This window comes from Syngnathus scovelli, chromosome 11 (assembly GCF_024217435.2).
Source record: "Syngnathus scovelli strain Florida chromosome 11, RoL_Ssco_1.2, whole genome shotgun sequence".
Classification (NCBI taxonomy): Eukaryota; Metazoa; Chordata; class Actinopteri; order Syngnathiformes; family Syngnathidae; genus Syngnathus; species Syngnathus scovelli.
In genome coordinates, this window is record NC_090857.1 from 12,489,636 (window position 1) to 12,512,628 (window position 22,993).

Consider the following 22,993-nt stretch of genomic DNA (forward strand, 5'->3'; position numbering starts at 1 on the left):
CTGTTGTTGCTGACCAACCTCAATCAGGTTCCGGATGTCGGCGGACAGGCTGCTGATGGCGGTCTCGGCTCGCTCCAGTCGGCTCAATGCCGTCTCGTCATTCGCTGACTGCATAGCGTTGGCCAGTCTGTACTGTTAAGGATCGGACAGTACAGCCAAGTGCGTGACGACGGACTTTATTGGAAGGGGATGATGGGAACAGCCGGCGCTGGAGCAGCGATCGGGCTGGAGAGGACAAACGGTTCTGCGGGGGTTTCGAATAGTCAAGCGAGTCAAGTTTCTCCGGGACTGATGAGCGAAGCAGCATCAAGGGACAGACTGGCACTCGGTTCTGCGCTTGCGGCGCTGATATAGCGCTGTCCATGAACCCGTGGCTTGTGACGGTGATTCCACTGACAGGGGGGGCGTGGTCCCGTCGCAGGTGGCACCAGCACGTGACATGTTCAGGTGCTGTAAACTTTTTCTGTGCATGTCTACATTGTATTTTGTTTATTTATCGCTCAAAGAATGCATCCAAGGTCGGACTACAGCCTGAATGATTGTGTCATTTGTCAAGACGGTTGGGTACAGGTTACTTCTGTCAGAATTTTCTGTGATTTTTACCAGCTGTACATGTCCCGCAAATTGGGCCTATATTTCCATATTTTTTCCCCTATTTACTTCCTCCCAATTATTTTGACCAAACTCAATATCATCACATTCTTGCCAAATAATTCTTCCTTGAATGAGCTACATATTTTCGATTTTTCACTTCTCCAGCATGTCCCACCCACTTCTTTGATCCAAGCTTCATATTTTCTCTCTTCAATTCTTGTGGGTGTCCCATGGCTTTTGTCCGTAGCAGTTGAGCGCGCCACTTCAATGTCCAGTACATTTGATAGGAGCATCACCTTGAGTTAATCTAGTGTAGCGCCACCTCTCTGGGTTTTTTTGGACAGCTCAAAGTTGACTTGTGACTGTCTGCTACGCCTACCCTGCCGTCATGAAAAGGGGAAAAACTAATTCAATTGATTTTATTATAGTCATTTTCCTTTTCATTTCAATAATTTTGTATCATTTTGAACCAAAATCGTTGAATTTTTGTAGTTATTTTGAAACCGAAGACAATTCGCTCGGAGGAGCCAACGTCCTGTCAAGCCTCCTCTGAGGATTGCGTAATCACACGGCAGTTAGACTGAACTGCTCTCTGTCTTTATGTCGCTGTTTAAGTGTTCAAACACTGTGGCTGTATTAATTAATTTCCGTAGTTATGCTGGTGTATATAACATCTTGTGTTTTTCGTCATGAACAAAACGGCTTTGAAAAGGGATCTTACGAAGGCTACGAAAAAAGGTTCTCCAACTTTATGGCAGGTGGTGCTAGTGATCCCGGGAATGCTTCATGTGCCTACCTGTAGAATAAGAGCTCTCCAGTTCAAATTTACAGTGAACTATAGTGATGTGCATTCCAGTTCTTTTAGGTGAACTGAAACTTTAGAACCGGTTCACTCAAAAGATTCGTACAAACGAACACACTGATACTTTTTTCTTTTTCATTTTTTAATAACATCCAGTGGAAATAACCCATACACATCAAACAATACAACTACCCCCCCCCCTAATTATTATATATAATAATAATTGGCTCGGGTAATTAACACATTTCTTTCTATAATACAACACTTACACACTGATCCGTTGGCAACAGTCTGTCACCCGGTCGTGAACGGGAAATTGCGTCACTGACTCGTTCGTGAACGGGAAATACGTCACTGACTAGTAAAGTCCCTCCTCCATCTAACGCTCGCTGGCGCTGCTGAATGGTCGTTCGGAAGATTCACGAGCGAATGACAGACAGCATTGCCGCTATGCCATTGCCAGCCGACACACTTTATGCCGACATTGATGTTTTAATTTTGTATTTGTTGGATTGTAGTTGATGGTGTTATTATATCGAATGTGTTTGTGTTTGAATAAAAGGTTGAAAAAAAAGTTATGCCGACATTTGTTAATTTTGGGAACACCAACTCATATAACAACGTAAAACACATATACGTACATATTGTCATATAAAGCAGTTAACCAAATGTCTGATTTCTATGTTTTGATTGGCGAATGTAAAAACAAGGAATAAAACACCAGACAAATTATATCATAAATGTTTATTAAAATAATAATAATAATAAAAGTACAGCTCAACCCAGCAATCTAATGTGAACTGCAGGCGATATATTGAATAACAACATTTAAGCATATATATGCATACACGTTATTTAAAACCTACTATAAGTAAATCGTTCTGGCTTACATAGTTCACGCCAGGAGACGCAACATATTCACTGACTGATCAGTTGATGCACAGGAAGGCAGTTCACTCATTGACTCGTTCGCGAACGGGAAAGCCAGGATTCGTTCCCTCACTGATCTGTTCTCGCGGTGAACTGGAAATGCGAATCACTCAGTGAGTGATTCACTCACTGAGTGATTCGTTCACTCACAGATTCGTTCGTTGGTGAACGGGAAATGCAATTCACGACTCGTTCGTGAACGGGAAGTTACGTCATTTTCTTCTTCGTTTTGTTTTACGGCGAGGTGGCATCAGCTTCAATAGTTCATTATCGACACCTACTGGTTGAAGTTATATGGCGGCTGTGGCTCAGGCAGTAGAGTGGGTCGTTTAGTAACCGGAGGGTTGGCAGTTCGTTCCCAGCTCTGTCACAGTCACATGTCGTTGTGTCCTTGGGCAAGACACTTCACACACCTTGCCTCCAGGTCGCCATTGTAAATGAGAAAGTGTTCTCAATTGGCTTACCTGATACAAGATTCGTTCTTTTTGATCGAATCGTTCACTCACTTGCCAACACCAGTGAACAACTGAGGAGCAGTCGCCCATTTGTTTTGTTTTACATTCGTTTTTTTGTTCTTTTCTGTCTTTACATTTCGTTTCACAATGGAGGATTACATATCTAAACGATTTTCAACTATGGATTTTCGGTCGAAGCAGGAGGTCATCAGTAAAGGAAGACAAACTCCGGAGTTAAAAGGTTTGATTCGGACAACGGGACTTCGGAACGGAGTGGTACACACGATTTGAAAACAAGTTTTTGATTTCATGTGCTTTATTAAGTGTTTTTATGTGCGAAGACTGCTGATATGAGATTTTAATTAAAATAGTTAAAATTAAATAATGAATAAGCCACACTAGAGCAGCGTTCCCCAACCTTTTTTGTGACACGGTTAGGTGCCGGATAAATTTTACTGGGGAGGTTACGTCAGTGCCTCCCCAGTCATGAACCTCACCGCACGTCACTGAGTAGCACCGCTACATATATATATATATAACGGCTGACTAGCTCAATCAGTAAGTGACATGACTTACAAACGGAAGACCCGGGTTCGATTCCCGGCAGGGGCACAATATGAGCAATGAGCGATTACCTTACCAACAGTCAGTGTGGGTCCTTAGGCAAGACCCTTAACGATACCGCCTACCTCAGAGATAATGAGAGTACAAGAAACGAAAGACATGCCGGCTCAGACGTCGCCCGGACAAACAAGGTCTGCGTCAGGTGCTGGGGAACCAGAGCACCCTGATGAAAAATGGGCTACTGGAACAAGACACAAATGGGCGAGATGCGAGAATAAGGATCTGTTGGAATGCTACTACTCTAGCAACCCGAGCAAGAGGAGTTACATGCGGAGAATGCGGGAACAATGGCAACTTCAATACCCACAGTCAACACTATCGGCCAAGCAACTAGTAGCTCAATGTTCCAATATCCATAAACGGCACCTGCTATCACACCTCGAGATTGATGAGATACAACACAAATGCCATAGCGAAGGCCAACCAGAGCACCAGGTCAGAGACGAGTTAAATCCATGTAAAAGCCCAGAGGTTGGGTACGAAACCCCAATAAGCACAATCAAGCTGAACGAGGCAGCAACTGACCTGAAGAACAAGATCACGGTGAGAATGAATGCTCGGGAACCTAGATACACACTGCAGAGGCTAAGTGAAGTACCCTCAGAAAGTCTCCTAGAAGATGTGAAAGCAGCATTGACAACAATTCCTACGACTACCATCACTGAAACCAATGAGCTGATATACACCTCAGCAGCAGTGATCCTAGAAATGCTTGGCTACAAGAAGAATGACCATATGCGACCACAACAGTGCCCACCATGGAAGAGAAGGCTGGAGGCCGAAATCAAGATAGCACGGAGAGAAGTGAGCCAAATGACAGAGGCCCAGAAAGGTGCAATGAAAAAGCAAGTTCCCAAAAAATACAGCCATATGCCCATACCTGAAGCACTCGAAACTGCCAAACAAAGACTCCAAACCTTGGCCAGCCGCCTAAAGAGGTACACAAGAGAGAATGAAGCCAGACGAATAAACAGGTTGTTCACAACACAACCAGCAAAAGTGTACGCTCAGTGGCAGGGGAACAATAGCAGAGCAGACCCACCAAGGCTGGAAACTGAACAGTACTGGAAGGATATATGGGAGCGGGAGGCATCACATAAGAAGGATGCACAGTGGCTGGTGGCTCTGAGAAAGGACCACAGCAAGCTCCCTGAACAGAACCCAGTAACCATCACAGTGGCAGACATCCAGAGAAGAGTCTCAGGAATAAAAAACTGGACAGCACCAGGCCCTGACATGATCCACAGCTACTGGCTCAAGAAACTTACAACTCTCCATGAGCTCCTGGCAGCACAAATGAACCAGCTGCTAAGGGATGGGACTCACCCTGAATGGCTAACCCAAGGGCGTACGATCCTGATCCAGAAGGATCCATCAAAGGGTACAGTCCCATCCAACTACCGGCCAATCACCTGCCTCTCCACAACATGGAAGCTGATGTCGGGCATAATATCAGATAAGATCAGCAGGCACATGGATCAATACATGAGCACTGCTCAGAAAGGGATTGGTAAAAATACCAGAGGAGCAAAACATCAACTCCTGGTGGATAGAACAGTCACCCAAGACTGCAGAACTAGACGTACCAACCTGAGCACTGCCTGGATTGATTACAAGAAAGCATATGACTCAATGCCACATACTTGGATCACTGAATGCTTGAGGCTGTACAACATCAATGGGACTCTGAGAACCTTCATCGCCAACTCGATGAAACAGTGGAAAACCACACTTGAAGCCAATGGCAAGCCACTTGCACACGTGACCATCAAATGTGGTATATACCAAGGAGACGCTCTGTCCCCAATGCTGTTCTGTATAGGACTGAACCCCCTCAGCCAAATAATCAACAAGACGGGCTATGGATACCAACTCAGGAATGGGGCCACCATCAGCCACCTCCTCTACATGGATGACATAAAGCTGTACGCTAAGAACGAGCGGGACATTGACTCCCTGATCCACACTACCAGGATCTACAGCTCTGACATCGGAATGTCATTCGGACTTGAGAAATGTGGCCGCATGGTGACTAAAAGAGGAAAGGTAATCCACACAGAGGGGGTCTCACTCCCAGAAGGAACAATAGCAGACATTGAGGACAGCTACAAATACCTTGGAATTCCACAGGCAAATGGCAACCTTGACGAGGAAACAAGGAAAGCAGCCACAGCCAAATACCTCCATCGAGTAAGGCAAGTCCTAAGAAGTCAGCTCAATGGCAAGAACAAGTCCCTAGCCATTAACAGCTACGCCCTACCAGTAATCAGGTACCCTGCAGGAATCATACGGTGGCCAAAGGAAGATATACAGACCACAGATATCAAGACACGGAAGCTCCTAACCATGCATGGAGGGTTCCATCCCAAGTCCAGCACCCTGAGACTGTACACTAGCCGTAAAGAAGGAGGCCGAGGACTAGCGAGCGTGAGAGCCACGATCCAAGATGAAACATCCAAGATCCATAAGTACATCAGGGATAAGGCCCCAACGGATGACGTGCTCAGTGAATGTCTCAGACAATGGGCATCAAAGGAAGATGAGGTGCTGGAGGGACCATCATGGGAGGACAAGCCCCTACATGGGATGTACCACCGAAACATAGCTGAAGTAGCTGATATCCAGAAATCCTACCAATGGCTAGAAAGAGCTGGTCTGAAGGACAGCACAGAGGCACTGATCCTGGCTGCACAAGAACAGGCCTTGAGCACCAGAGCAATAGAGGCCCAAATCTACCACACCAGACAAGACCCCAGGTGTAGATTGTGCAAAGAAGGTCCTGAGACAATCCAGCACATAACTGCAGGGTGTAAGATGCTGGCAGGTAAAGCATACATGGAGCGCCATAACCAAGTAGCTGGAATAGTGTACAGGAACATCTGTGCAGAGTATTGACTGGAAGTCCCAAGATCCAAGTGGGAAACACCTCCAAAGGTGGTAGAGAATGACCAAGCCAAGATCCTCTGGGACTTCCAGATCCAGACAGACAGAATGGTAATGGCGAACCAACCGGACATTGTGGTGGTGGACAAAGAGCAGAGGAAAGCCGTTGTGGTTGACATAGCCATCCCAAATGATGGTAACATTAGGAAAAAGGAACATGAGAAACTTGAGAAGTATCAAGGGCTCAGAGAAGAGCTGGAGAAGACCTGGAGAGTTAAGACTTCAGTGGTACCTGTGGTCATTGGAGCACTAGGGGCAGTAACCCCCAAACTGGAGGAGTGGCTGAAACAGATCCCAGGAAAAACATCTGACATCTCAGTCCAGAAAAGTGCAGTACTAGGAACAGCAAAGATACTGCGTAGAACCCTCAAGCTCCCAGGCCTCTGGTAGAGGACCCGAGCTTGAAGGGAAAAAGAGACCACCCACGGGGGGTGAGGAAAAAGTTTATATATATATATATATATATATATATATATATATATATATATATATATATATATATATATATATATATATATATATATATAGTATAGTGGCTAGGCGATCGACCGGTCGATCGCGATCGACGTATTGGGCACCCCTGGTTTACAGCATTCGCAGTACATTACCATATTTATTTCGTGAATTGCTAATAAATGGTCATCAGATAATATCTGCACTTGTACTTTTTTATGGAATTCTTTTGGCCAAACATGGCCACAATTGATCCAAAAGGTACCATTAGAAGTAATGAGTACATGACTGTTATGTTTACAGATGCAAATGGGACGAATCTCCACCTTTTGGAAGTTTTATTATATTTGCTTTAACACTTTATTTATTTATTTATTTATTTATTTATTTATTTATTTATCTATAAAAAGCAAGTGAAGTGAAGGTGACACAAATGGCCAGGATACAATGTCATTTCTGTAAGAAATTTTACACAATTTTATTTTAATTACAGCGGAGCCTCGGTTTTCGAACACAATCCGTTCCAGAAGGCTGTTCGAGAAGTGAATCGTTCGAATCCCGAATCATATTTTCCCATTACAAATAATGGAAAAAAAATTAATCCGTTCCAAGCCAAAAAAAACCCAACCCCTTTTTTAAGCATTTTTTCATTTGCGCATTTTTGTCCAATCACGCAACTGCAGCGCACCGCCCAACGCGCAACCGTAGCAGCACCGCCGAACACGCAACCGTAGCGCGCCGGTCGCATTATTGTGACAGAGTGATCGCTAAAATTTAGAAAATATTTTTAAAGTCCTAATGTACTTTCCAAAATTTAAGTGGACCTCAGTGCGCAGGGAGCTTAATTTGGTCCGATCGCGCAACCGCAGCGCGCCCGGCGCTCAGTGTCTCATTGCTTTAGAAGCGTCTTTGTGTTTTAGGATGGCTTTACTCCTCCCACTTACTTCCTTTGGAGGTATGATTAGAGTTGATGCAATCCTCAGAGTAACGAGAACGTAATAACGAACGGAGTCAGTTGGCATGCGGGTCCTCTTGGCTCATCTTGCGAGGTTCGACAACCGAATTTCGTCCGACATCCGAAGCAAAAAAATCTCGAATTTTTTGTTCGAATACCGATTTGTTCGAGAACCGGGACGTTCGAAAACCGAGGCTCCACTGTTTTAATAACTCAAATTGATTTATGTCATTTCCAATTGTAACGTTATTTTGACGGTGAATCACATATTTCTTTTGTTGTGATGACGCCTGTCCCACTTTGGGCGGGAAACTCCCTGGTGAGTCATGTCAGGGCGCTGACGTCATGATACCACGAGACCCGTATGTAGAAGGCGGAAGGAGACGGAAAACAACATCAGCGATAGCTGCGCCAAGCAGGCAGCTTCGAATCGGCGGAAAGGTTTCCCAAAGAAAAAAAAAAAAAGAAATTAAAATCTTATACTTTCATTGGTCAAGAGCTCAATCGTCTTCGGTCTGCAAGCATGTCTTTGTTCGGAAAGTGGTTCGGCACCAGCGGTGGGGGCAAAGGGGGTAAGGGGCCCACACCCCAGGAGGCTGTCCAGAAACTCCGCGAGACCGAGGAGATGCTGGCCAAAAAGCAGGAATTCCTCGAGAAAAAAATTGAGCAGGAGATCATGACGGCCAAGAAGCACGGCATGAAGAACCAGCGAGGTGAGGGGGCGTGGGAAGTAGAGTTGGAGGGTGTCGGGTGAGGGGCGGCGGAGTTCATCACTTGTAAGCACACGGGCTAACTTGACGGGACTCCATTTTTAAATCACCTTGACAGGCGACGCCAAAAAAAAAAAAAAAACAGGTGGGAAAAATACTCCTACTCTGTTCGAAATTAAATGTACTCACTCTTAACGTGAGTAGAAGGACATTTACTTGAGTCTAAAAAGAATGTCTGATTCTACTTCAATGTTTCAGTGAAAATGTATAGTAGAGCTGCAAGTTGTAACTCAAATATTTTAAACAGCAATTAATTCGTTGGTCATTTGTCGATTAATTTGATTAAAAAAACAGGATATCATTGAAAATGGCAGTGCAGAAACAATAGATTAGCATTTATTCAATGTATTGATATGTAACGTGTTAGAAATGTGGCCAACATGCTGATCATTGTTTTCCCGAGGCAAAGCTAAAGTTTGCAACATTCCTATTTTGATTCAACACAAAGACTACAGGAATCAGAAAAGAATTCCAGTTGAGAGGCTGAAATTTAACAAGGTCAACATCTTTATTGTTCCCGAAATCCATTATCCAAATAGTTGTAGTATATTAGTAATCAATTGAGCCGTTATTTTGTTGATGAACTGATGACTTGGAAAAAACATTTATATAAGCTATCCCTCTATTCAAAAACATGACATTATTTGAAATGCACAAACACAACTCAAGATAGAGCCAGTCACGGGTTTGGTCCATAACATGTCAGACAATCTGCAAAAAACTTGGAGAATATCTATTGTTGGAAGGCTTTCAGCGCATGCCATCAATTAATTTGATAACCGATTACCGTAATTTCCGGAATATAAGGCGCTACATTTGCACGCGCTTTGAACCCTGTAGTGTGGCTTATCTATGGATGTTTCATGATTTTATGATATTGTATGATTTTTCCATATTATCTTTAATTAAATATTAAAACACCTGTGGCTTATATATGAACAAATCAGAATTTTTGGCTTATAGTCCAGAAATTACGGTAGTTGTCAATGAATCTCGCTTGACCGGCGCAAATGCGCTCTGGAGCCTTAAAGATGGAAGCAAAGTTGGCTTGGGGCCTTCAAATAAAATGCACCGTATTGGCCCGAATATAAGACGACCCTGATTATAAGACGAGCCCCTCTTTTTCAAGACTCGAGTTTGAAAAAAAACTTTTTGAACACCAAATTAAATTTTTATACAGAACATGATTACATCTGAAACAAATGATTATCCCCTCCGTGAGTCATCACCTTTTGCGTGTCCCTATGATCAAAGGAGCCATGTTGTCTGGGGCTTCATGCCTCTGGTAGCGTCACCCATGGCAAAAGGGTCCTAGGTGAGGGGCCAGACAAAGCACGGTTCACCCAAGCCCCTTATGACGAAAAACACAAATGGACTTTGTTTTCCCTCGACCGGACGCGGGTCACCGGGGCCCCCCTCTGGAGCCAGGCCCGGAGGTGGGGCTCATAGGCGAGCGCCTGGTGGCCGGGCCTTCGCCCATGGGGCCCGGCCGGGCATAGCCCGAAAAGAAAACGTGGGTCCCCTTTCCCATGGGCTCACCACCTGTAGGAGGGGCCAAAGGGGTCGGGTGCAAAGTGAGCTGGGCGGCGGCCAAAGGCGGGGACCTTGGCGGTCCGATTCCCGGCTGCAGAGGCTGGCTCTTGGGACATAGAATGTCACCTCTCTGACTGGAAAGGAGTCCGAGCTGGTGTGTGAGGCAAAAAAGTTCCGACTAGACATAGTCGGACTTGCCTCCACACATAGTTTGGGCTCTGGTACAAGCCCTCTCGAGAGGGGCTAGACTCTCTTCCACTCTGGAGTTGCCCACGGTGAGAGGCGTCGAATAGGTGTGGGCATACTTATTGCCCCCCGGCTGGGCACCTGCACATTGGGGTTCACCCCGGTGAACGAGAGGGTAGCCTCCCTCCGCCTTCGGGTGGGGGGACGGGTCCTGACTGTTGTTTGTGTCTATGCACCAAACAGCAGCTCTAACCCACCTCCGGGGGAGGCAGGGGACATTGAGTCCGAGTGGACCATGTTCCTCGCCTCCATTGTTGAGGCAGCCAACTGGAGCTGTGGTCGTAAGGTCGTTGGTGCCTGTCGTGGCGGCAATCCCCGAACCCACTGGTGGACACCGGCGATAAGGGATACCGTCAAGCTGAAGAAGGAGTCCTATCGGGCCGTTTTGGCCTGCGGGACTCCGGAGGCAGCTGACAGGTACCGGATGGCCAAGCAGAACGCGGCTTCAGCGGTTGCTGAGGCAAAAGCCTGAGCGTGGGAAGAGTTTGGCGAGGCCATGGAGAATGACTTCCAGACAGCTTCGAGGAAATTCTGGTCCACCATCCGGCGTCTCAGAAGGGGGAAGCAGTGCACCGTCAACACTGTTTACAGTGGTGATGGCGTGCTGCTGACCTCGACTTGGGACGTCGTGAGTCGGTGGGGAGAATACTTTGAAGACCTCCTAAATTCCACCGACACGCCTTACATTGTGGAAGGAGGGCCTGGAGACTCTGAGGCGGGCTCTCCAATCTCTCGGGTCGAAGTCACTGAGGTAGTTAAAAAACTCCTCGGTGGCAAGGCCCCCGGGGGTGGATGAGATCTGCCCGGAGTTCTTAAAGGCTCTGGATGTTGTGGGGCTGTCATGGCTGACACGCCTCTACAACATTGCGTGGACATCGGGGACGGTGCCTTTGGATTGGCAGACTGGGGTGGTGGTTCCCCTCTTTAAGAAGGGGGACCGGAGGGTGTGTTCCAATTTCAGGGGAATCACACTCCTCAGCCTCCCTGGTAAGGTCTATTCAGGGGAGCTGGAGAGGAGGGTCCTTCGGGAGGTCGAACCTCTGATTCAAGAGGAGCAGTGTGGCTTTCCTCCTGGCCGTGAAACAGTGGATCAGCTCTACACCCTTGGCAGGATCCTCGAGGGGGCATGGGAGTTCGCCCAACCAGTCCACGTGTTTTGTGGACTTGGAGAAGGCGTTCGACCGTGTCCCTCGGGAGGTTCTGTGGAGGGTGCTTCGGGAGTACGGGATGCCGAGGAGGTTTGGTCCCTGTATCACTTATGCCAGAGTTTGGTCCGCATTTCCGGCAGTAAGTCGGATTCGTTCCCAGTGAGGGTTGGACTCCGCCAAGGCTGCCCTTTGTCACCGATTCTGTTCATAATTTTTATGGACAGAATTTCTAGGCGCAGCCGAGGCGTTGAGGGTGTCCGGTTTGGGGACCTCAGCATCGCGTCTATGGTTTTTGCAGACGACGTGGTGCTGTTGGCTTCTTCAACCCGTGATCTCCAGCTCTCACTGGAGCGGTTCGCAGCCGAGTGTGAAGAGGTCAGGATGAGGGTCAGTACTTCCAAATCCGAGTCCATGGTCCTCGGTCGGAAAAGGGGGGAATGCCCTCTCCGCATCGGGGATGAGATCCTGCCTCAAGTGGAGGAGTTCAAGTATCTTGGGGTCTTGTTCACGAGTGAGGGCAGGATGGAGCGCGAGATCGACAGGCAGATCGGTGCAGCGTTGGCAGTAATGCAGACTCTGTACCGGTCCGTCGTGGTAAAGGGAAAGCTGAGCCAAAAGGCAAAGCTCTCAATTTAAAGGTAAAAAAAGGTAAAGATCCAATGATTGTCACACACGCATCTGAGTGTGGTGAAATTTGTCCCTGCATTCAACCCATTCCCGAAGGGAGCAGTGAGCAGCAGCGGAGCCACGCCCGGGAATCATTTGGTGATCTAACCCCCCAATTCCAACCCTTAATGCTGAGTGCCAAGCAGGGAGGTAATGGGTCCTATTTTCATAGTCTTTGGTATGACCCAGCCGGGGTTTGAACCCACAACCTTCCAGTCTCAGGGCGGACACTCTACCACTCGGCCACTGAGCTGGCAATTACCGGTCGATCTATGCTCCTACCCACACCTATGGTCACGAGCTATGGGTCGTGACCGAAAGAACGCGATCCAGGATACAAGCGGCCGAAATGGGTTTCCTCCGCAGGGTGTCCGGGCTCTCCCTTAGAGATAAGGTGAGAAGCTCGGTCATCCGGGAGAGACTCGGAGTAGAGCCGCTGCTCCTCCACGTTGAGAGGAGCCAGATGAGGTGGCTTGGGCATCTCATCAGGATGCCTCGTGGATGCCTCCTTGGGGAGGTGTGCCGGGCATGTCCCACCGGCAGGAGACCCCGGGGACAACCGAGGACGCGCTGGAGAGACTATGTCTCTCAGCTGGCCTGGGAACGCCTTGGGATCCCCCGGGATAAACTGGATGAAGTGGCTGGGGAGAGGGAAGTCTGAGAGTCCCTCCTAAAGCTGCTGCCTCCACGACCCGACCCCGGATAAGCAGAAGAAGATGGATGGATGGATGGATGGATGGATGGATGGACAAATGATTATAACAATATATTCGAGAGAAAAAGCATGTTATTTTGCCTCATTCAAATCATGCAAAACTGTCAATCACATCTTAATATCTGAACATTTAAATATATAAACTAAAGTGCAGTCACATTTGTAAATGAATTGATTCTGGTTTTTGAAATGTAAATAAACCAATCTACTGTGATAAAACAACAAAATTGCAATAACTGCAGTAACCATCAAGTGAAGTCTAGCTGTAACTGTAGTCTTGAAATAAACCTGAATAAGGAAAAACATTGCAATAAAATAATGCAAACTGCTACCGCTATTGTTGGGGAGCCTGAGGACTGTATAGGGGGTTGGCTCGGATGGTTATGCTCTTTTCGCCCCCGGGTGTCGGTCAGAACACAGGAGGGAAGATGTGGTTCAGTTTTGATTGTTTTCCTGAATTATTGGCAAAAAAGTAACAGGCACTGTGGCTCATAGCGGCATACAGGCAAACTGGCAAACTGGCAAAAGGGTATAGGCACACGTTTGGTCGTAAGGATGTGAGAGCAGGTGTGTGTAGTGTACATGGGTGAGTCTGGTTGTGTGAATGTGATTATTATATGAAGGGTGTGTGTGTGCGCGCATGCGTGCGTGCGTGCGTAGTTCTGCAACAAACAGAAATACAGCACGTAAGTCAACGCTCAACTTCTGACATCACACAACACTAGTAGACGGCACACATTACATAACTAACTATACTAAATAATCATAAATGAAATACTCTCGGCAACACACCAAACATAAGTCATCAAGACAACAAAATACATTTGCTGGCGACCATTAGTAGCTGTGCCGCTGCATAACGGCTGTAGTCATGCGTGTACGCTGCTTGTACGATGCGAGGCAAACTTAAAGGAGCGCGCCGGAGCTGTCAATCAAACGGCGCGCACGCGAAGCAAACCGCGATCGGACAAACGGCAAAACAGTGGACAGTAGTAACAATGAAATGTATATACCGTATTTGCCGGTGTACAGGTCGACTCGGTGTATAAGTCGACCCCCTAAAATTCGACGGAAATTTACCATTTTATGATATATCCTTTGTATAAGTCGAGCTCAGTTGTTGCATTATATTAAACTTCAAAATTCAATATGCGAAATTTATTGACGAAATGTGTTCAAATTCCGGGAGGCCGTGCGCATGCGGCTGTTTATAAGCACCGCGGAGGAGATCGTGGAGCCTCATTCGACTTCCAGCGCCCGGCGAGCTCGCGCACGCCGCCCGGCACCAACGGGAGGCCGGAAATAGCTCCAAGCCGAGCGGATCGGCACTTTATAAGCACCGCGGAGGAGATCGCGGAGCCTCATTCGACTTCCAGCGGCCGGCGAGCTCGCGCACCCGCCCGGCACATCCGGGAGGCCGTGCGCACGCGCCAAGTGGCCGAAAATAGCCCCCGCCGAGCGGATCGGCTGTTTATAAGCAACGCGGAGGAGATCGCAGAGCCTCATTCGACTTCCAGCGGCCGGCGAGCTCGCGCACCCGCCCGGCACATCCGGGAGGCCGTGCGCACGTGCCAAGTGGCCGAAAATAGCCCCCGCCGAGCGGGTCGGCTGTTTATAAGCACCGTGGAGGAGATCGCTGAGCCTCATTCGACTTCCAGCGGGCCGCGCACTCGCGCACGCCGCCCGGCACATCCGGGAGGCCGTGCGCACGCGCCGAGTGGCCGAAAATAGCCCCCGCCGAGCGGATCGGCTGTTAATAAGCACCGCGGAGGAGATCGCTGAGCCTCATTCGACTTCCAGCGGGCCGCGCACTCGCGCACGCCGCCCGGTTCAAATTTTCTAAGTGCAACGCACAATGAGATGCATGAGAAACAACCTTGGTTACCATCACATTTGAAGCGATGAATACGAAGTTAAATTTTATGACTCGGTGTATAAGTCGAGGTCGATTTTTTTCGGTCGATTTTGGATCGAAAAAGGTCGACCAATACACCGGCAAATACGGTACTCACTTTGTGTCAAAGACGCACACGATCACAGCAACATACTCAGTCGATACCAGCAACCTTTAACTTACCGCTGCACACAAGTGAAATGGGTATAATGTCTAGACCCCGAATGTAAGACGACCCCCATTTTTTCAAGGCAAAAAACATTGTCTTATATTCGGGCCAATACAGTATATACGGTTTTGTTTTTTCTGAACCAAAATCTGACTTCTGGAATTCAACCGATCCCGTTGCTTGTACAAATATGACATTGACTTTTTGCGTTAACTCAGGTGCCAAACACCAACCAATCCGAGTCAATTCTTCCCACTCTGCTTTGCGAGTCGATCGTCAGAAAGAGATGATGGCTGAGTGATTTGATGTCGGCCGTGACTCTGCGTTTTCCCCAGCCGACGAGGCCGCTTACTTACCGTTGCTTGTATGGCGCTGGCAACAGTGAGCATGTGAATCTGATATACACGATATGTTGGGGTTCACCATTGAATCGTGAAAAGGAGCGAAGCCAGCCGAGCGATGGTGTGGAAAGCAGCAAAATACCAGCGCTGGCCACACACAAGACATAGGCGCTTTCGCCGCTACTAACAAGCTGCTTGGCTGCAAAGCAACACTCGGTGGCATCATCTTTTGGTGAGGTCACGCCCTTTGAAACATCATCTATCAACTTGCACATTACAAGCTTCAGGACTTTCTTTATTTGGACTCTTGCTAAAACACAAGACTGTCTCAAATAGTTCACTCTTACATCCTTCGAATTTTGTTTTGCTGCAGACCAAAAAAATCTTTGCCTATTTTATCATTTAAATGTTAAACTTCAATCTAGTTTCTTTCATTTTAAGTACAGCTGCTTTATAACGGGCAGTTCATAAACAAAATAAAAAAGATCATAATGCAAATTGAGATCAAATAATATAAAATCATTCAATTGGATCACTTTTATGGGGAGGGCGTGCCCACTAACAAGCCAGATTGTAGACGGACAGATAGGGCAATGTGACTTGGACGTCAGATGATTCCTTTAAAAATAAAAAATCCTATTCATCATAATTTTTTACACAAGCATGTAGCTGCCAAAGCGGAGGACAAATATTCTGACGAGTAAATAAGTTTGAACATGCTTGTCGACTACTCAATGCAAATTGCAAAAAAAGAAAGAAAGCCCCTTTACATGGTCTGAGTAGTCCGTTTCAAATCGTAGCCTAAGACGTGCCTCTTTTGGATATGTGCCATGTTTCAACTCTTGCTTTTGTTTTCCAGTCCACTTTTTACAGTGGAGCGGAGCATCTGCGCTGTTCTTTTAAGATGTCGGTCTGCCCAGTCGCTGAGCCGAAAAGCCGCTGCCGTATGTTTTAATCAGATAGGATTTAATCAGATTAAAAAAAAAAAAGAGTCCCGCTTGACTCAGACTGCAATCTGTTGCTTTGCCTTCTCAACTTGCCAGTTGACATCTGATCTGCATTTTGACTGCGTTGTCAGAGGGCCTCGCGTCAAAGTGTCATTCGGATACAATCCCGATTTGTGTGCTTGCTAATGATGCAAAGCGGTGGTCAATAATCCCTTCCAGAGCCCCCAGAGATGTTTTGAATGAAGAAACGCTGCTCCCGATTGTTTCAAAACACACCACCGGCGAGTAAAAGAGATTGTAAGGAAAACGTCAGGTTTGCTGTTTCACAAGCGCTGTAGTGTTGGTGTGCCTTTAAGGGGTGTGGCCTGCTAGGAGACATTGAGAGATGACAACAAATCATCTGTGTGTGAGAATCTGCTCAGGAGTTGTGGCCTACAGTCCCAACTCGCCACTTGTGTTGGCCACATGCCAGTGCATCCCAGTACCTGTAATTGGGTAACTTCACCCGTAAGGTGCAACTCAAATTTTAGCTCACAAAAGAAGGAAAAGAAAATTTACCATACCACGGCATGTAACTGGGAAAAGCCGCAGGTCCAAGCCTATCCACGTCCATTTATTGGTCTTCATAAATTACCCAGCTGTGCTGAGTTTCTTTGCTGACCGCATGCTCTTAACTCCTTCACTTTGCCCTTCCTGTGGCCGCAGCGGCGCTGCAGGCCCTGAAGAGGAAAAAACGCTACAGCAAGCAGCTGGAGCAAATCGACGGCACGCTGTCCACTATAGAGTTCCAGAGGGAGGCGCTAGAGAACGCCAACACCAACACGGAAGTTCTGAAGAACATGGGCTTCGCCGCCAAGGCCATGAAGGCCGCACACAAAGAACTGTGAGACGACACGCATGCACGAACACACGCACGCAAAGACGTCACTATAAATGAGGTCTCCAAAAAGTTGCCACGTGGAGGTTATTAGATTTAAAGCAGTGGTTCTTAACCTGGGTTCGATCAAACCCTAGGGGTTCGGTGAGTCGGTCTCAGGGGTTCGGCAGAGCCTCCAATGAGGAAGTCCGAACAAACCTGATTTATTGTGTAAATTCTGATTTGCCAGTATGTAATTTCTTGTGAGTTCATGCATTGTGTTGATTTTGTTATTTGAACAAGGGGATGTTCATGCACGACTTATTTTGTGCACCAGTAAAAAACATAGATGTCTTGAATTTCCAAAAAATTATTTTATTTTTCCCTAAAAGGGGTTTGGTGAATGCACATATGAAACTGGTGGGGTTTGGTACCTCCAACAAGGTTAAGAACCACTGATTTAAAGGTTGTTGTAATTTCCCAATGACCCAATAAGTTGTACTTTTCTTATTTAGATTGGCTAAATAGTCACTTTTTTAAAATGTGTATGTAAATTTAAGAAAATATTATCCGCATCAGCTCAAATCATGATTTCATTGGCTATATTATTAAAGCGAACCGAATCAACCTACGATTACATTCAAACTCAGAAATCTTGGGAAATTCAACTCCACATGTTCACAGGTTGTCATCTAAAAGTTGGTCTTGTTTTGAAAATATGTCATTTTTCTCGGAAACGATCCAGAAATTACCAGCTCGTCAATGTTCACATTGTGACTTGTTTGGGACGGCAGGAACGTGGACAGCGTGGACGACCTGATGTCGGACATCATGGAGCAGCAGGAGCTGGCGCAGGAAATCACGGGCGTCATTTCCAATCCCATCAGCTTTGGCGATCAAGTGGATGAGGTAGCAGCTCACTGACTTGTTCCCCATGCCCCATCTTTGGCGCCTGACAATAACCACTGAACTCCTCAGGATGAGCTCATGGCTGAGCTGGAGGAGCTTGAGCAAGAAGAGCTGGACAGGAACCTTCTGGACGTGGAAGGATTGGCGAATGTCAACCTGCCCAGCGTCCCGTCTGTGTCGCTGCCGTCCAGACCAGGTGAGCTGTCCTTTGGCAAAAAACCCCCAATAAATGCCTCCCTCAAAGCCTTTGGAAGATCAAGATATGTTTGGAGCGATGCTCAACACCTGGTTATAGCATGAGGCGTGTAGTTTGCAAAATCAGCCCCATTTTTTTTTTTTTTTGTAGCTCATCAACCCACACCACACTAACTCATTCACTTACCTACATTAACAATGGAACATTTTGATCTCTCCACTTTAGCATCCTTAAGTTGTTTGGACTACAAAAGTCTCACCGACTTATAAACAAGGCGGATTCGTTTTAAACATGGTGGATTTACGAATCCGCCATGTTTATGACTCGGATTTTCGTTTGGCAACACCAATTACCTTGTTTGGTTTGTCCCGCCTCAACGGATGTGATGTAATAATTAAAAAAAAAACGTCATAGAAAATAGAGATATCTGAACAGAGTAAAAAATAGCCGCTCAAAACAATCATAACCGTATCTCTGCAGCACCTCGAGGAACATATTACACTTTTCTACACTAATGGATACTCCAGATACACAAGAAATTGATTTTTTTAAGATATGTGTCCTTTAAACAAGCAAGCGCCAATTGGCTGCTTCAAAGCCAAAGTGGCAGGGTTCCTTTTTCTCTGTAGGCCTGACTTCCTTTGGCTTTTTTTGTGGGTCTACTATTGATCGAGCTGGACATCATTTTCAAAATAGTTACTATGAACAAATGTTCACCTTGAGCCACAGTGCCCTTCTTTCTTTCTGGACAAATTGCATGTTGCGAATTTGTTTTTTTAGGTGGGTCTACTTGGACACATCTGTGTTAGTTGGAGCTCTGCAATGACATGTTAGTGTTTTTTGTTGCCTTTCAGCCAAGAAGGAAGATGATGACGGCATGGACATGGCCGAACTGCAGGCCTGGGCCACCAACTAAACTCAAGTGGATGAGGGGGGGACCGCAGGGGCGCCCCTCCGACCCCACCCACCCACCTCCTGGCGAGCCGCCACCCTGAAGTGTGCGTTCATGCCGGACCCCGTTGTGCATCCTCTTCAGGTGGAAGCGTTCAATGTGAACAATCAATGCACGCACACAACAACAGTGCCACCACTCAAAATATTTGTGCTGCTTTTATTCTTAAAAAAAGACAAAATGAGAAGAAGAAAAAAAGACATTAAGGTGAAGACAGCGGACACAGAAAACAATGTCCTGTCCTGACTTGTGGGCATGTTTTATCATCAAGCTCTGCTGTTCAATAAACTATAGCTGACAGACTAAAATCTACCAAAAGAAATTGGTTGATTGGGGAAGGTTGAGATTGATGAGCGCGTCGACTTCAACCTCGACACATATGCTAAACACACGTCAGGTCTGAAAATGGACGCTCGTACGCACGGTGCCTCACTTTGACACGAGGCTGTTGTGTGGATTGTGCGGCTTAGTGGCATTATTCGTGTTGTTGGATTTTGTCCACAATTTAGGGAGCGCGTTATCTGCGCCTCACGGCAAAAGCCTTTGTCAATCACCTGTTATCCAATTTACTCACTGCGTGCTCGTTTGATTTCTTCAGATTTAGGAAAATGCAAAGACACTGAAGCAGAAATTAGACTTAGACAGATTGGTTGAATTCAATCACAATTATTGTTCAAAAAGCTCTGTTTTCAGGAAAGTACAATACAGCGCTGGGCCCTTCAAGAGCGGAAAGTCTCCATTCAGAAAAGGCAAAGTCCAAGGTTGTTAGATCAGTTTTATATTCAGTAGCACATTGTGGGCTGGGATTGATGGGCGATGAGTCTTCGGGGTGGGGCAAGTTCGAAGGAGAGTCTGCTTCCATGGGAGTGGTGCTGGTTATGGGCGACTCGGTGTGTTGGTGGGGGGCTGTTGGTGTGTGTGTGTGTGTGTTTGGAGTGGGCTGTTGTCTTCCATCCCGTCTCTCGGCCTTGGCGATCATCTTTGGCCGAGTTCTCGGGTGGCTCCTTCTGGCACCCACTGGTTTTATCTCCACGTGACCTTCCTGTGAACATTCTTCTCCAATCTTGGACATACACTGTCGTACCGCATTCAACCGTATCTTTTCTTTGTTAGACAAACTATTTCCCTCTGTGCAGAGCGTTCAGTAGTAATCAAAAACTGGCGTCTAGCATTAGTCAAAACATAAGATACAATCAAGTACTGAACGGTCAAGACGACTCTGGCCGTGTCCATGATTCAGAGAAAAAACATCAGGCATGCATTCCACAGTTCCTTAAGGGTCATTAAGCTATTTAGGCAATATATCAAAAGTCATTTGTTATTTCAAAGTCCTCAGAAATATATATATCAGATCATAAAGTTATAAAAACCTTTCTCATCACCACTTATCAAAAATGTCTAGTTATGTCTTCTTTATTGATTTGGTGTGTACGTATAATTATATGCTTCAAATGTTTCTTTTATTTATTTAATATGTGAATATACTTGTCTGCTTATGTACTTTATTCAATGAGGTTTGAGCATATCTGTTTTTGTAACGAGGCAGGACTTTTTGTATTTCGACCTCATTCCTTCACTCCCTCTGTTGACCTCAGTTTTACTGAGGTCACCAAAATCGTTGATGCCACCAGGGTCCCTCTGTTGGCACACCACGTCCCTCTGTGGAGCCGCCAATGAGTGAGAAAAATAAATATAGATAAAATTCATACCCAGACATTTGTAAAAGATGGAGAGTGGAAAGGCAATTGGCCTAGACGACATTCCAGTGACAGCATGGAACTATCAAGGAGAGATGGCAGGGGAGATTTTTAAAAAGCGAGAAGTTCCCCGGAAAGGTGTTCACTTCTATTCCTTATTTCAGACCACGGCGATGCGCAGAACTGTAGTAGCTACAGAGGTGTTGTTATGTTGATTAAGCAAAGCATGAAGTTATCGGAAAGAATGTTAGAAGCGAGGCTTGGAAATCTACTGGCCAAAATAATGGAGAGTGTGGCAGAGACAAAGATAGGACATGCAGATGGTTGGTGGTACAGAAAGATATGGAAACGATCGCTCTGCAGTCGCGGCCCCTAACAGGAGCAGCCGAAAGAAGTGGAAGATGAGAAAGAAAATGTAAAAGAGAAATACATAAACAAATAACGAATTACATACGTAAAACAAATAACAAAATACATACATACATATATAGTACATACATATAGACAGACAGACATCGAACAATTGCCCATTCGGTCACTCAGCCCTTCAGTCAGTCACTCAATGAATAACTCAATCAATAAACCAACCAATCAATCAATCAACCACTCAATCAATCACACAGGTGTTAACTAATTTGTAATTGTATTGCAAGCAATTTAAACTCTAATGGAATATGATGATGTCCATATCTGTTTTATCAAATTCTAATCCTACTTTACCTTTGTATAAGGCACAGGTGTCAAACTCAAGGCCTGGGGGCCAGATGCAGCCCGACACATGATTTTATGCGGCCCGCGCAGACAAATTGTGCTTTTTATTCACGTGTCATTACTCGAATTGCAAATTGTCTTCACTTTTAATAATATTTGATTTTTAAATATTAGACCGGTTTTTATTTCTCTGATTTGAAAGCAAGTTACTTGCCAGTTTGTTTTGTAGCTTTTACTCTATGAGGTGCTCACACATTTATTTGGGTATGACAGTCATACCGGTCCTCCGAAAGAAGCTATGACTACACTGCGGCCCGTGAACAAATGAGTTTGACCCCCCTGGTACAAGGGATAGCCTTCTAATTGATCAATCACATATCTTAAATCATGCTTTTCCTCCTTTGAAGCGACTATGTACTTCAAACCCAAACGGCACCATTTTATAGGGAAAAAACTTGTCGAATCTATTTGTTTCCGACATAATACTTCCGCAATCATCTTAAATTTGTTCAGTTTATCAATCCCTTCCATTGTTTATCCTGCAAATGAATCACGTAAATGATGTGTTATTCAAACTTTAACGTTCATAATCCACCTGTTCCCAATTTGTTTGGAGTCTGTATGTTATTGTTGTAATTTTTTACATTTAATACTCTCCCACCTATTTGATCCTATCTTGTGAAGGTCTACAGTTTATTATAAGCTATTTTGAAACTCTTCACACTTGTTACCAGGCTTTGGCTCCATCTCATGATGTTGTCTCCCATTCACTTCATTTCTGCCGAGCTGCTTCTTCTCCTCTGTCCAGCATGTTGAAGACTTAAAAACCATCAAATCTGAAAACACTTAAAATCTCACAATTCCCCCCTTTGTTTTATTTATTATTTATTTTTTTCTACCTCCCCCTTTTGACACATTCTAAAAAACGTGTCACAATGGTTATAAAGTAAAAATAACAATGTCCATGGTGACATACCCATCGCCAGCTGGACTTCGGTGTACCTCCAGATGCCATCCTAGCCTGGAATCACCAATTCTCAGTCCCTGAAACTCGACTGGCAGCATCTCACATGGCTGTATGAACAAAAGCCACCACCCACCTGTAGCTGTGCATGCAGCTCTCCGTACAATAAACATCCATAATACCAAAAAAAAATAAAATTCACAATGATAAAAATAATAATCCACACACGGGCGCATGTCAAACGCATGAAATAGAAAATTGGAGCCTGCCGAGCCTGTCATGAAACCGATCACATTTACAGACTCATTATGAAAAGTAAGGGGTTAGTTGTTAATGCATGTTCACAGACATGACACAAAATTCTCCAAGACTGCAGTTGACAACCTGCAAAGTAAACGCAAGTTTAACAAATAAAGCACAATCTGCTCCCTGGGTTGCTGTTAGAGGCTGCAATACAATTAGGTAAAACATCAAAACAAAGCAAGTCATCACAAATTCCGTCACATACATTTCGTCACACTGT

The 22,993-nt window shown here is 45.7% G+C and overlaps 1 protein-coding gene across 1 annotated transcript; it reads left to right on the top strand.

The window, feature by feature from the left end:
• Positions 1–8,104: 8,104 nt before the first annotated feature.
• LOC125977557 (charged multivesicular body protein 4b) lies at positions 8,105–19,406 on the top strand. Its single transcript, XM_049734210.2, has 5 exons — positions 8,105–8,469; positions 16,891–17,068; positions 17,836–17,950; positions 18,020–18,146; positions 19,001–19,406. The coding sequence occupies exons 1-5, from the start codon at positions 8,280–8,282 to the stop codon at positions 19,060–19,062; spliced, it is 672 nt and encodes a 223-aa protein (XP_049590167.1). The 5' UTR covers positions 8,105–8,279; the 3' UTR covers positions 19,063–19,406.
• The last annotated feature ends 3,587 nt before the right edge of the window (positions 19,407–22,993 follow it).

Bases quoted from the DNA above. Each gene is read 5' to 3' on its own strand.
- LOC125977557 (XM_049734210.2), top strand. From the start codon at position 8,280: ATGTCTTTGTTCGGAAAGTGGTTCGGCACCAGCGGTGGGGGCAAAGGG. The intron at 8,470-16,890 runs GTGAGGGGGCGT...CTGTGGCCGCAG, and splicing joins CGGCATGAAGAACCAGCGAG to CGGCGCTGCAGGCCCTGAAG. The intron at 17,951-18,019 runs GTAGCAGCTCAC...TGAACTCCTCAG, and splicing joins TTGGCGATCAAGTGGATGAG to GATGAGCTCATGGCTGAGCT.